The 12,262-nt window shown below is 38.3% G+C and overlaps 1 protein-coding gene across 1 annotated transcript in view; it reads right to left on the reverse strand.

Moving 5' to 3' along the window:
• Positions 1 to 12,262, reverse strand: part of SRRM3 (serine/arginine repetitive matrix 3) — a 643,608-nt gene that overhangs the window by 11,267 nt on the left and 620,079 nt on the right. Inside the window, exons 12-14 of the mRNA XM_073615202.1 lie at positions 10,473 to 10,804; positions 10,080 to 10,301; positions 8,585 to 8,722 (exon numbers count right to left, since the gene is read on the reverse strand). Of these exons, the coding sequence (XP_073471303.1) occupies positions 8,585 to 8,722; positions 10,080 to 10,301; positions 10,473 to 10,804 (692 nt within the window). The remainder of the gene's footprint in view (positions 1 to 8,584; positions 8,723 to 10,079; positions 10,302 to 10,472; positions 10,805 to 12,262) is intronic.

Consider the following 12,262-nt stretch of genomic DNA (forward strand, 5'->3'; position numbering starts at 1 on the left):
GTCAGTTTTCCAAATGAGGGAATACTGTTCTTCAATCATAGGAAAGAGCTTTAGTTGCTGAGGTATGAGGATCAAACAGTGGTGGCAGCTGAGTAGGACCTCATTCTGCAATAGAAAAAGTGGAAAAAGCTATGTGAATTTGGTGTGATGCTGCTGTTCTAGGGTATTAAGAGTCAAGGACTATGCTTCCTTATAAACAATTGAATGCTTTTATTGCTGTTGAAGTGAGTGCCTGGTCTGTGGATTTAAGCCTCATACACACGGTACAATTGTTGGACAACCGAGCATCTGATTTTTGTCTTAAGGGCGTGTTCCAGGAACTTGTCTTGCATACTAACGTTACACAATTGTCGTGCCACAAACATGAATGTAGTGACGTACTATATGGAATTTCAGCTCTTGACGCCATGCTTTGGGCCCCTTCTGCTAATTTCGTGTTTGGTGAGCATTGATTCCGAGCATGCGTGTTTGTACTTTTGACTTTTGTGTGACGGATTTGTGTACTGACCATATGAAAATCTGACATCACACTGTTGTCCACTGAAAATTTACTAGCCTGTCATCCAACATTTGGACAACAAATTGGACAACAAATGTCAAAAGGAGAGTACTAACAGTAAGATTTTAGGACAACAGTCTGTCAACAGACAGGCGCCTGCCAACAATCGTACCATGTGTACGAGGCTTAAGATGTTGTTTTTGTTTGGTAATTGTTTCTAAGCATGTAACTGAGTGAGTTTCCATTGTTTGCAATAGCGCTAATAAAAAATCAGTGACATGAGAAGAGAAATAGGTGTGGGTTAAAGAGAATAAAAGATTGTGAAATGGGTGCAGTGTGAAGAGGCAGCATGGGTTTAGCCACATCAGAAGAGGGAAAGATGTCTCTATGATTCCAGGATGAAAGGTTGGTTCATGTCTGCAGAGGGATGGGGTGGCAAGATGACATTTATGTATATGTATATATATTAATATATGTCCATTGCAATACTCAAAAAAAAAAAAATTAAGAATACACATTTAGACAAAAAGATTATCATGTAACAGGTCCCTATAAAAAAAACAACTTCCCCTCAAATACTTTTCAACTTTGTGTACTAGTGAAATATGGGGGGAGTTATGTGTGGGAATCAAATTGATCATGTTTTAATTTTTTTTTTCTTTATGAAGTACATCATTTTAAGCCTTTAAAGCCCTTAGTGAAATAATTCACTGGACCAAAGGGGTGATTGAGGGTGATCACATTGGCAAAGACGATGCTATTAAATATTTTATCTACTTCCTTCCAATCAGAGTTACTATAAAGGTTAAAGTAATGTGGTTCACAGCGGGCTAACATTTGCTGAGCAAAACCAAAAGGCAACTATACTGCTATATCTGTATATATAATTCCAAAATAATCTTCTATTTTATTATGCACGTTTCTGTTAGCATAAAAAACTGGTGTTTTATGTATCACAGCTCACAACATAAAAGACTAAGGATGTTAGGAGTTGTAATTCAAAAACAATATAAGGCTATCTGTTGGAATCATAGTTGGTTAATAAAGTAAACTGAATGGCCTTCCTGCTTTGTTTGCTCCGCATTATCCACACCTCAGACAGACGCTAAAATTGTTGAGACAAATAGTTAGTAGGTAACTGAACCGTTAAATACAAATAAGTTAGTGTCAAACAAAAAAGGAACTGCAATCCATTACAACACAGCTATTGACCAGCTCGTATACCTTTAGAAAATGCAAAATGTTTTGTAGCCCATTTGGGGATTTAAAAAGCTTAACAAAACTGCTATTTTCTTTCATTTTTCCTGAGTATGTTACGTTGTATACACATGATAAAATTGCATGGTAAATTACAACCATGAACACTAAAGCTATTTGCACATCTCTTACAACTGTTTATATGACAGGGCCTAGCCAACCATAAATGATATGATGGCAGGAGAAAGCACTCTTACTTACTTCAGCACCTTTTTGACTTTATGAATACTGACACCATTTTTTTTTATATTCTATATATTGAGTGATTGTGACATAGGCTATATGCTGAAATATTGAAAAACAAACTTTCAAGACTACATATTTCTGTCTAGTTTCAAAACATAGAGAACTATAAAATGGTTATAACAGAATTGGAATTGCAGTACCCTTTTGCTCGAAAACATGTTTAAGCTTGGCAAAAGCTGTGCAACATATATAAGGCAGAGAGAAATAGGTGGTAATAGGTCAAAGCCAGAAAACCAAGATCCCAGATTTGCAACAGACTGTAAGAAAACACATATTTTGTGAGTGATTAGTGTATATGGGAGAAGGTTACATTTTTTCAGTAAACACCTGATAGTGCTTAGGTTACCACAGTAACCAAGAAGACTTGCTGTAACGTACATCATTGGCAGCTGATCTTCAAAAGGAACCTTGTGGGATGGAATAGCATAAAATAATGTGACATACAAATAAACAGTAATAGATTAAAGTATACATGTATTTAATTCAAAGAAATGTGTCTCATTTGCAGAAAGTTTTAAAGATATTAGGTCTCTTGACTTACCATTGAAATCTGTTTCCTAGAGTAAAGTACAGGACTCAGGCTTCTTTAAATACTGTAAATACCACTGGGTTAAATGGAACTACCTTCAGGTGATTGGAAGGCTGCAGGGACATCATATCCTATATAACCCCTCCCACTCCCAGCTAGCCTCAGATTTGTAAGGTCTTGTAAAGGCAAAAAATGACTGGATCCACCAAAGGAAGTGCCCATATCCTAAGGAAACTTTGCACAATAGGATACTGTTGAATGAAATGTTTAGGAGGAGAAAAATCTTCTCCTCCTAAACATGTCCTACAGGACAACCAGCATGTGAACCTGGAAGCTGGTTTGGGGAATTTTAAAGACTCCATGCTGGATACCTTCATGTGAACAGATTCTGACTGCTTTTCTGCTAAACAAAAGTATACAGCTTTAAGAGGTGTTGCAATAATTTCTTTCAGCTTAGGATTAATGCCTGTAGCAGAAATATCATCCCGTTCCTATGTCTCAAAAGGCAAGCGGTCCTCCTCAGCTGATACCTTCTTTTGTACTGTGCCTGGCTCAAAGTCAAAGACCAAATCAGGAGGTAGGTTGAAGAGGAAACGTCTGTGACCTGTTCTGTCTATGGCCCTAATAAAGCCAGAAATTCTGGCCATGAACTCTGACATTGTGGCGGAAAATTCCTCTTTAGAAAGGAAGGTGGAGGCTGGTATGGCCGATAAATTGGTTGGATTATCAGAGGAAGGCAGAGAGTAACAGTGGGGTCAACCATCAGAGGAAAGAGTGTTAGGGCCCTGAACAGATGTACTGCCATCCCTCAAAGGGAGCTAAAGGCTAAGCATGAGATAGCAAGCCCATATCTGGCATGCCTGTGAAAATTGTCCCTAGACAATATAGTTGAGCAGAAGGGGGGATGCCTTGGTGCAAGCAATTGTAGGCCACTGAAACCCAGTAGTTGCAAAAATAAGCCACTAGTAACATGAAAGAGGGTGCTCAGGCACAGAATGCATTTTGGCTGTGCAGGTGCAGTAGCGCTTGTTTGCACAGACACACTAAGGTGCAACTCATGAGATGTGCACAGACACAACAGCACCACACAAGACATGCTCTAAAGCCTAAAATCGCTCCAAAGTAAAATTTTAACCTAGGCTATTCTGGGTCCTACTGCACCACAAAAAGGGGGCAGTAGTTCCAATACATCCACAGGGGAAAAGCTGCACTGGGCTAGCAATGAGCTGAACATGTATAGGGCTTATGCCTGGTACTACCCACATCAATAGCTGCAATAAACATGAGGTTAACCCCATCCTGACTTTGCTTTCCATGATGGGCACACCCTCATATCATAGTGGTCTTCAGAGAATAACCTCAGCACCAGGCAGATCACAGCTCCGAATCTGTAAACCATTTTGTGGCTAACTCCACATGTGGCATTATATGCCAAGGGAAGCACCCACAGGGTGCATCAAGTACAAGCTATGATGGTGCATCATCTTGCAATATAATCCAGTGAGAAAGAAAACTTCCTGGGAAAAAGAGTCTTACCACCTAGGACTAAAAAATAATATGAGGTTAGCTAAGTGTGGGAGGGCGATGTCCCTTCAGCTTTACATTTTTGCCTGTGTCCAATAACCTAAAGGTAGCTGCATATAACCCAGTTATAATGATTTAAAAAAAAAGTCTAGTTTGTTATAAATTAAACATGTTAGATTTTCCAACTATCAAATCACTTGTTTTTAATGCCAATAACTTGCTACAGTGTCAACAAAAAGTATGTGAACCCCTTGGAACCAACTGTTTTTCTGCAGTAATTTACCATAAAATGTGATCTGATCCTTATCTAAGTCACCATAGACACACACAATGTCCTAACCTGATAACACGCAAACAGTTCTAATTTGTGATTTCTTTATTGAACACACACATTAATATTCACAGTGCTGGAGGAAAAAGTAAATGAACCCATAGACTAATTACTTCAACAAACGATAATTATAGACAGCAGTTTGCACACCTGGACTCCAATTTATTAAATGAACTTGGAGTTGTGGTCTAGAGCTACTTTGATTAAAAAAACACAATCAAACATTTTAGGACTGCTGTTCAATTGAAGCATCAGCTGATGTGAACCATGCCTCACAAAAAAGAGCTCTCTAAAGACATGTGATCAAGATAAGTTGATCTGCATAATACTGGAAAGGGATACAAAGCAATCACAAAGTATGTAGGCATCCATCAGTCGACAGACAATTTGTCTATAAATGGAGACAGTCTAGTACTGTGACTACCCTTCCTAGAAGTAGGTGTCCAGCTTAGAGGACTCCCAAGGCACAACGCACTCCTTAATAAGGTAAAGATGAACCCATGAGTAACAGTTAAAGGCCTGAAAACATCACTGGAACTGACACACATCACTGTATATGAGTCTACCATATGTACATCTTTAAACTGGTAGGGTTTCCATGGCAGAACACCATGGAGGAAGCTGCTCCTATCCAAAAAAAAACATAGCAGCATGCCTGAAGTTTGCCAAAGAGCACCTTGGCATACCACAATGCTATTGGGCAAATGTTTTGTTCTACTGATGAAACAAAAGTTGAATTGTATGGGAAGCATACTCAGCACTATGTATGGAGCAAACAGGGCACATCTTACAACATCAAAACATCATCCCAACAGTGAAGTATAGTGGATGGAACACCATAATTTGGGCTCGCTTTGCTGCCTCATGGCCTGGACCACTTGTCATCAAGGAGAGAATTAATGTCCAAGTTTACCAAAATATCCTACAGGATAATGTCAGCAATGCTGACTGCCAACCGAAGCTTAGTAGAAGGTTGGGTCATGCAGCAGGACAGTAACCTAAGCATTAAAGTAAATCCACCACTGGCTGGCTTCAGAAAAGAAAATGTGCCTTTTGTAGTGGTCCAGTCAGAGCCCAGACCAAAAACTCCTCCTGAACGTGGTGTAGGTCTGAACCAGAGCTACTGAAAGTGCTTGCTTGAAGTCATTGCTGTTAAAAGAGGGTTCATGCAGCTATTAACTCAAAGGCTTCACTTACTTTTTCCTCCACCACTGTGAATATTTAATGATTGTATTCAATAAATACACGAGAAATTGGAAGTGTCTGTGTGTTATCAGCTTAAGCACATTGTACAGTATTTGTCTATTATTGTGACTTAGATAAGAATCAAATCACATTGTATGGCAAATTACTGCAGAACCAGTTAACCCCAAGGTGTTCACATATGTTTTCTTGCTGAACTTGTTATGTTAGATCTCAGTGCAAAACAGGGTCTATTATTGCTAATCTTGGCACAGGACAGTCTGATAGGTACCTTATCGTGCGTCAAAACTAAGAAAACATGTTACAATGTTGGATACATTCTTCATACACCTTCACATACCTCCATTAGATTGATCAAGAACTGTGTATTGTAAAGATCTATCTGAACAATTTATTCAGTTAACACTGAATCACGTATACCTATTTGCCACATAATTGCTGGTAAATGAAAGGTAGACTGTACAAGCATATTGTAATGTGTGCAGCCAGCTTAAGGGCTACCTATAGACATTAATGAACAGATACTAGATCTTGCAGGCTGACATTATTAAACCACTGCCAATTAGCAGCAGCATTGTTAGTCTGCTGTGCAACCTCCTTAATTTGGCCTCTGGGCTGTCCATCAGTTCTGTCAGATTGTTATTAGGTAATAGGGAGGCAAACAACTTTGTATACACCCCAGATGCCTTAAAGGAAAAAAACAGAAATCAATTGGGAAAATCCATCCTGCGTGATCGACTCTCTGGCTTTGAAGGCTCATCCAAGGGTGTCAGAGATTTTCAAACATTCCCTAATGTCTGTCTGATAGTCCATAAGTTATTATTAGATTAAGGTGAGTAATAAGGGTAGGTCAAGTACAAAGGTTAGGGTTATGATTTGTGAGGTTGTTAGGTTAAGTTTTAGGGTTCAGATAAAGTATTCATTTTTAGGGTCAAGTTAACAGTTAAGTGTTTGGGTCAGGGGTTAAGGTCACGGACCAAGGTGAAGGTTAAGATTTAGGGAATAGATCCTTAGGTTAAGATTTAAGTTTAATAAGTGTTTGTGTCAGTGTGTGTTTTAAGGGTTACATTTTAGGGTTAGGTTAAGAGTTAAGTGTAAGCAGTACAGTTAAGTGTTATTTTAAGAAGTTAGGTTACGTTTTAGGGTTTGGGGGAGGAAAGGATCAACTGTTAGGGTCAGTCTAAGGGCTAGGTAGGGTTAGTGGTTAGGACATGTGTCAGTACAATTTTTTCCTGCTTTTAGACACCAGAATTCCCCCCACTGAAAATTACCAGTCCCTAGTTCTCAGTGTCAAAAGCCAATGTGGTGCCCAAGCATTTCTACTCACTTCTAACTATACTAAAGCCTAGTACACATGGGCTACATGTCAGGCGGCATTGGCCGGTTTCTACTGAACTGGCCTGTGGTTACTGCAGTCGGTCCAACAGAAGCCCGCCATTCATCCGGCTTATGTAGAAGGGGCATGACCAAAAAAAGTCTGCTGATCTGCTCCCGATCAGTGCTCTCAGCCAATGGCTGAGAGACCTGACCAGAGTGTTCTGGCGGGGAGGGCAATCAGTCCCCCTGTCAGAACACAATAGAACAGCAGGGGCGATCGCTGTACTAACATCAGATACTTCATACAGCGACTCCTCCTGAGCTGGCAATTTCTTTTTTTTACGAAAAAAAACGACTAGGCTTAAGTCTGCATAATCTATTCTATTGAAAAGTGTAATGTTAAGATGTCACAAGTATATTAATTGCTAAAGGTTAATAACTGGCAAATATTTATCTGTATGTATTTTATTTTGTTTTTTTCAGGGGGATGCAGCATCTGTGCCCCGACACCCCTAATACTAAGAACTGAGCGATCGAACACTGTCTACTGCTCGATTCTCACAGCTCACAGATTCTGTCAGGCAGCAGCTCTCTGCTCTGCCCCCCTGTGCTCACTGGAGTGCTGGGCTGTGGAGGGGGTGGGAGCAGCCGGCTCAAGTACTCAGCAGCTCGGGTGGCGGTCCAGGTATGTGGGCGGATCCTGATTCCACTGTCACGATCTTGTCCGAGCCTGGATCAGCTTGTTGACGTCAGCCAACAGCGGGCATTAGCCCACTGTCTGCTGAAAATGGGTCACAGGAGTGCGGAACGTACTGCACTCCTATGATCCACAGGAAAAGTACAGCCAAACAAGCTTTGGCTGTACTTCTCCTTTAAAAGCAAGTGTCATTTGAAATAAAACAATTTTTTTTGTCCTAGTTGACAGATCAATTTAAAAGTGCCATAAAGGACCTGCTTCTGACCATCCTCTTGTCATGTGACATGAAGTGGGATGGAGATCGGCTGGAAATCCAGGAGCTGCCTCTGTGGCCAGTGCTTTTTTCTGTCAAAATTCTGTCTAATATGCTTCACCGAAGACTCAGAGCAGCTATTCTGTCTATCATGGTGATGCATTATTGATTATACAGATATTTGTTTGAATGTTAATATGTAATAGAACATAACTTTTCTGTATAATCAACTGTAAAAAAACTTGTTATAACACTCTGTTTGCTCTTAATTGTAGTGGTGACAATAGATAATGCTTTGTGGCTCCTGAGGAAGCCAATTGGTGAAACATGTCGAGCGGGTAGCATTTGTCAACAACATAAGAATTTGTATTTGGAAATTCTCTCTTGGTTTTTAGGGTTCAACAGTATTTGTATACTGATTTTTAATACTTAAAGTACAATAAAGAAATGTTTTTAATGATTTATATGTTATGGCACCTTTAAAGTCCCCTCATGTCTAAATCCAAATATATGTTCTTTTGGGATATGGGTGCCCTTAATTTCCAGGTTAGTGGTATATTTATCGCAATTATAATTATGCTTTATTACTTATAGTTATAGGTAATGTATACTAATTTTGGGGTCCTGCTATGTAAGCTGCAGTGCTTTTTAAAAAGATGTTCTAATGAATGCATAATAAAGATACATACAAACATACATAATAAATAATCTGGGTGAGTTTATTTTACCTTGTAATTCTTCGTGGTTCCATAAAGCTAGGGGAATCCCTCCTTCTCTTTCTAATAGGTGAATAACTTCTTGAGCGTCGGCGGGGTCTTGCTGCTTCTGTATCATTAAGTCGTGTTCGATTCTCACCATCCTTCACCCTAATATAGGCAGAAGCACATAAGCAATTTATAAACACTTTTAATGAAAGAGGTAAGCATTGCCTAATTACCAAGCAGAATAAAATGAAAGGACTACAAAACAGAGATTATGTCATTTTCATTAAATGGATTTTGGAAAAAAAATCTTAAAAATATTAACAAATGTAAGAGTGGCGCTTTGCTCATTGAAAAGAACCTTGCATTCTAAAATCAGGCTGGCTATCAATAAACATTCTGCTTGGTGGCCAGACTTTGAGATTGCCTGCCTCTTGAAAAATAAAGCAATAGAATGCAGACAGGCAATCTGTAATAGGTGCAAGCTCTACAACTAAAATACATTAGCATAAATTACTGGTCATCCAGTAACTTTGCTTGACCAAATTTGACTGGGTAATCTCTTTAAGGTGGTATAATACAATCAAGGTACAACCCATACATCTGTCTTCTCTTTTTGTTTACTTATCAGCAAACACTAAATACAAAGTTGTATATAAAATCTTTGTAAAGGTAAAATAGCTTATTTCCATAGGGCCATAGGGTTATATGTTTAATATAATAATACTTAATAGTTGTGATTGTAAGCAGATGCTTTATAAAACATACATTTTAAAGTGTTAGCAACCCTGCACTATAAAGATGAGTAACTCTTCAATGTTGCTAGTGACTATTAAAGCTAATAATTAACCATCCATATGGCCAGGATGGACTACGTGGTAGTGCAATTACCTTGTTTAAGCATGGATGTGGCCACTATACAATATATTACATAATTTTCCCCTTATCTTCTGGAAGCTCAGCTCAGGCACCAAACATGTATGGCTATGAGTCATATACCCAGGGATCTGAATAATGACCCAATTATTGAGGTGTATGTATAACGTAAACATTTTTTAAAATTTTGTCAAGGTTTCATTGCTCTCTCTATGGGTTGGATAGAATAAGGCTATCTATCCATCTGTCCTGGTGACCAGTATCACCGTGACAAAAAGTGATGAGGAAATTCACACTTTTACAGTTGTCACCAGAACAAGAGGTGAGGGTTAACATTCCAATGGGGACAGTTGTCTATGAGAGCAATTCCCCTCGCTCCATGAGAGATATCCTTTAATTTTATGTTGCATCTTCAAAACAGGAAATGTCCTCAACCGAGTACAGATAGCATATAATAAATGGGGTTATAATCCCTTTAATGTCATATCCAAAACTAACAAAAAATTGTTTATCTATACATAAACCTTAGGTACATGGATGCAAAAAGGATGAATGGCTAAAGGGATTACATTATCTTCAATAAATTTTGAATGTCAAAAAGTTCAATCACAAAACTAAAAACACACTAACGTTATGCAGCCTTTACCTGTTTAAAGCTTTCTTTTGAGAGGCAGATCGAGATCTGCTTCTGGCCATCCTCTTGTCACGTGACCTGGAGCGGGATGGAGATCGGCTGGAACTCCAGGAGCTGCCTCTGTGGCCAGTGCTGCGCACTGGACTCTTTTTTCTGTCAGAATTCTGTCTAATATGCTTCACTGAAGACTCAGAGCAGCTATTCTGTCTACCACGGTGATGCTTTATTTTTAGCCTGTGACATACAAACCATAATTATTTCTATCCATTATCTCATTAGAACATTATTTCTCTTACAGTTATTGACATAAACACAACCTAATAGTTTACTTTCATTCACAATGGTTTAAGTGAAACCGTGTTTTAAGTCCAAAAAATCATATATGCTATTTAAATATGACCTTACTTTTTGGCAGTGACACCATGGTTCTTTTCCATTCCAGTGGTATGTGACAATAATGACCCTTCAGAATCGCTGCTGTAGCTTGTATGGCTTCCTGAGTTTACAGAAGACTCCTTATGTATCCTGGTTCTGCCCCTGGACCGCCCATGGTGTCTGACTGATGATGGCGACCTAGAGTTTCGTCGATGCTTATCATCTGATGAACAACGGCCACCTTTGCTTGATGAAACAGATCTTGGGCTCCTTACATCATTTCGATTGTTGCCCTTGTGATGGCTAGGTGATGTTTCCAATTTTGCATGTGTCCGTGACGATGGAGATATTGAATTTGGCCGCTGCAGAGGAAAATAAATAGAAATTGGGGAAAAAGAAAAGATAGGGAGATGCTTTAGCACTACTTCATCAGCAAGGAACAGAAATGTTAACTCACAGTTGCATACAGCACGTTAACACAGAGATTCTACACTGAGACTATTTTTTCTGCTTAGCCTTCTGACCCCAACAATGCAGCTCATGCAATTTTGCATGCAAAACGCAACAAAAAAAAATAGAAAACAAGAAATTATTTCAAAGAGCGGGTAGGGGAAAAGAGAAATCTAAAATTAAGGTCTCACATAAAAAAAAATAAAGTAAATTAATTGTAGATTACAAAAGTATGGGTTAAATATTATTTAGATAAAAAAAAAAGAGAAAGTAAAATCAAATTAATAAAAAGTGAGGAGTGAGGTAGACATCTGGACAAAACAGCACAAAAACTGGTAGAGAGATTGAGGAGGGAAGAGGGGAAAGTATAAAAATAAAATAATAAAATAAAATCCACAAATGTTACTTTAAAAAAAATAAATTGTCTTTTTTAAAAATTCATTTTAGTTTTTCTGAACTCCTTTATTTTGCCGGTAGAGTACTGTTGAGCTTTCATCAGCACCCCATGTTCTCAGTTTTGTCACACTGTGATTTTTTTTTTTTTTTTTTTTTTTTTTTTGATTTAAGTCCCTCTTGGTTAACATCCACTTACCAAGAAAGTGGCATTTCCTCCTTTAGTAGGTAAGGTATGAAGAGAAGGGAAAAGTGGGGCAACATAAGTGCATCATTAGATTCACAAAAATGCAAGAGAGATAGAGAGAGAGAAAAAAAATAATAATAAAGAAAAAAACACACAAACCCACTTTCCTGGCCTTGTATTTTGAAAATGCTCGAAGAGGCCAATCACGAGGTTTGAGTGACCTTGGTTAGTTATGTAAGGAAGCTTTGCTCAGGTTTTACTTTAAGTCCAGCTAGTGTATGCTTTCTAAATTTGAAGTAATTTTCTTGAAGAACGTATTGGATCATACATCATTATTCAAAACTTGAATTGAACAATGGTGGCTTTAAAATGCAAGAAATAGTAAGTCAGGTTCTGCTTTACATATCATGAACAAAAATATAAAAAAGAAAACATAAATAAAAAAATAGTGTTCATTTTTTGAATTTTTTAGACTTCTAAAAATATATGCATGTCCAATACGGTGTTCATTTTCAATAAATCATGTCAGTACTAGCTTACTTGTATAGCGCATGTTGACACATATCTAAGACATAGGTATAGTAAACCTAACTAAATTGGGCTTTGAACTGTTTAAAATAGTAAAAGTATTGATATATGGCTAAGCACACCCATGACGAATATTCTGTGGATGTCTGTGTCAATGTAGTAAGAAAGGGAGCTGTTCCTTGCCTCATTTTGGTCCAATTTGGATGTTAACCAAATATCAGCAAACTGATGTAACCATATTTATGAAGTTATACCTCAGGAC

The sequence above is a fragment of the Aquarana catesbeiana genome, linkage group LG02 (genome assembly GCF_042186555.1).
Source record: "Aquarana catesbeiana isolate 2022-GZ linkage group LG02, ASM4218655v1, whole genome shotgun sequence".
Lineage (NCBI taxonomy): Eukaryota > Metazoa > Chordata > Amphibia > Anura > Ranidae > Aquarana > Aquarana catesbeiana.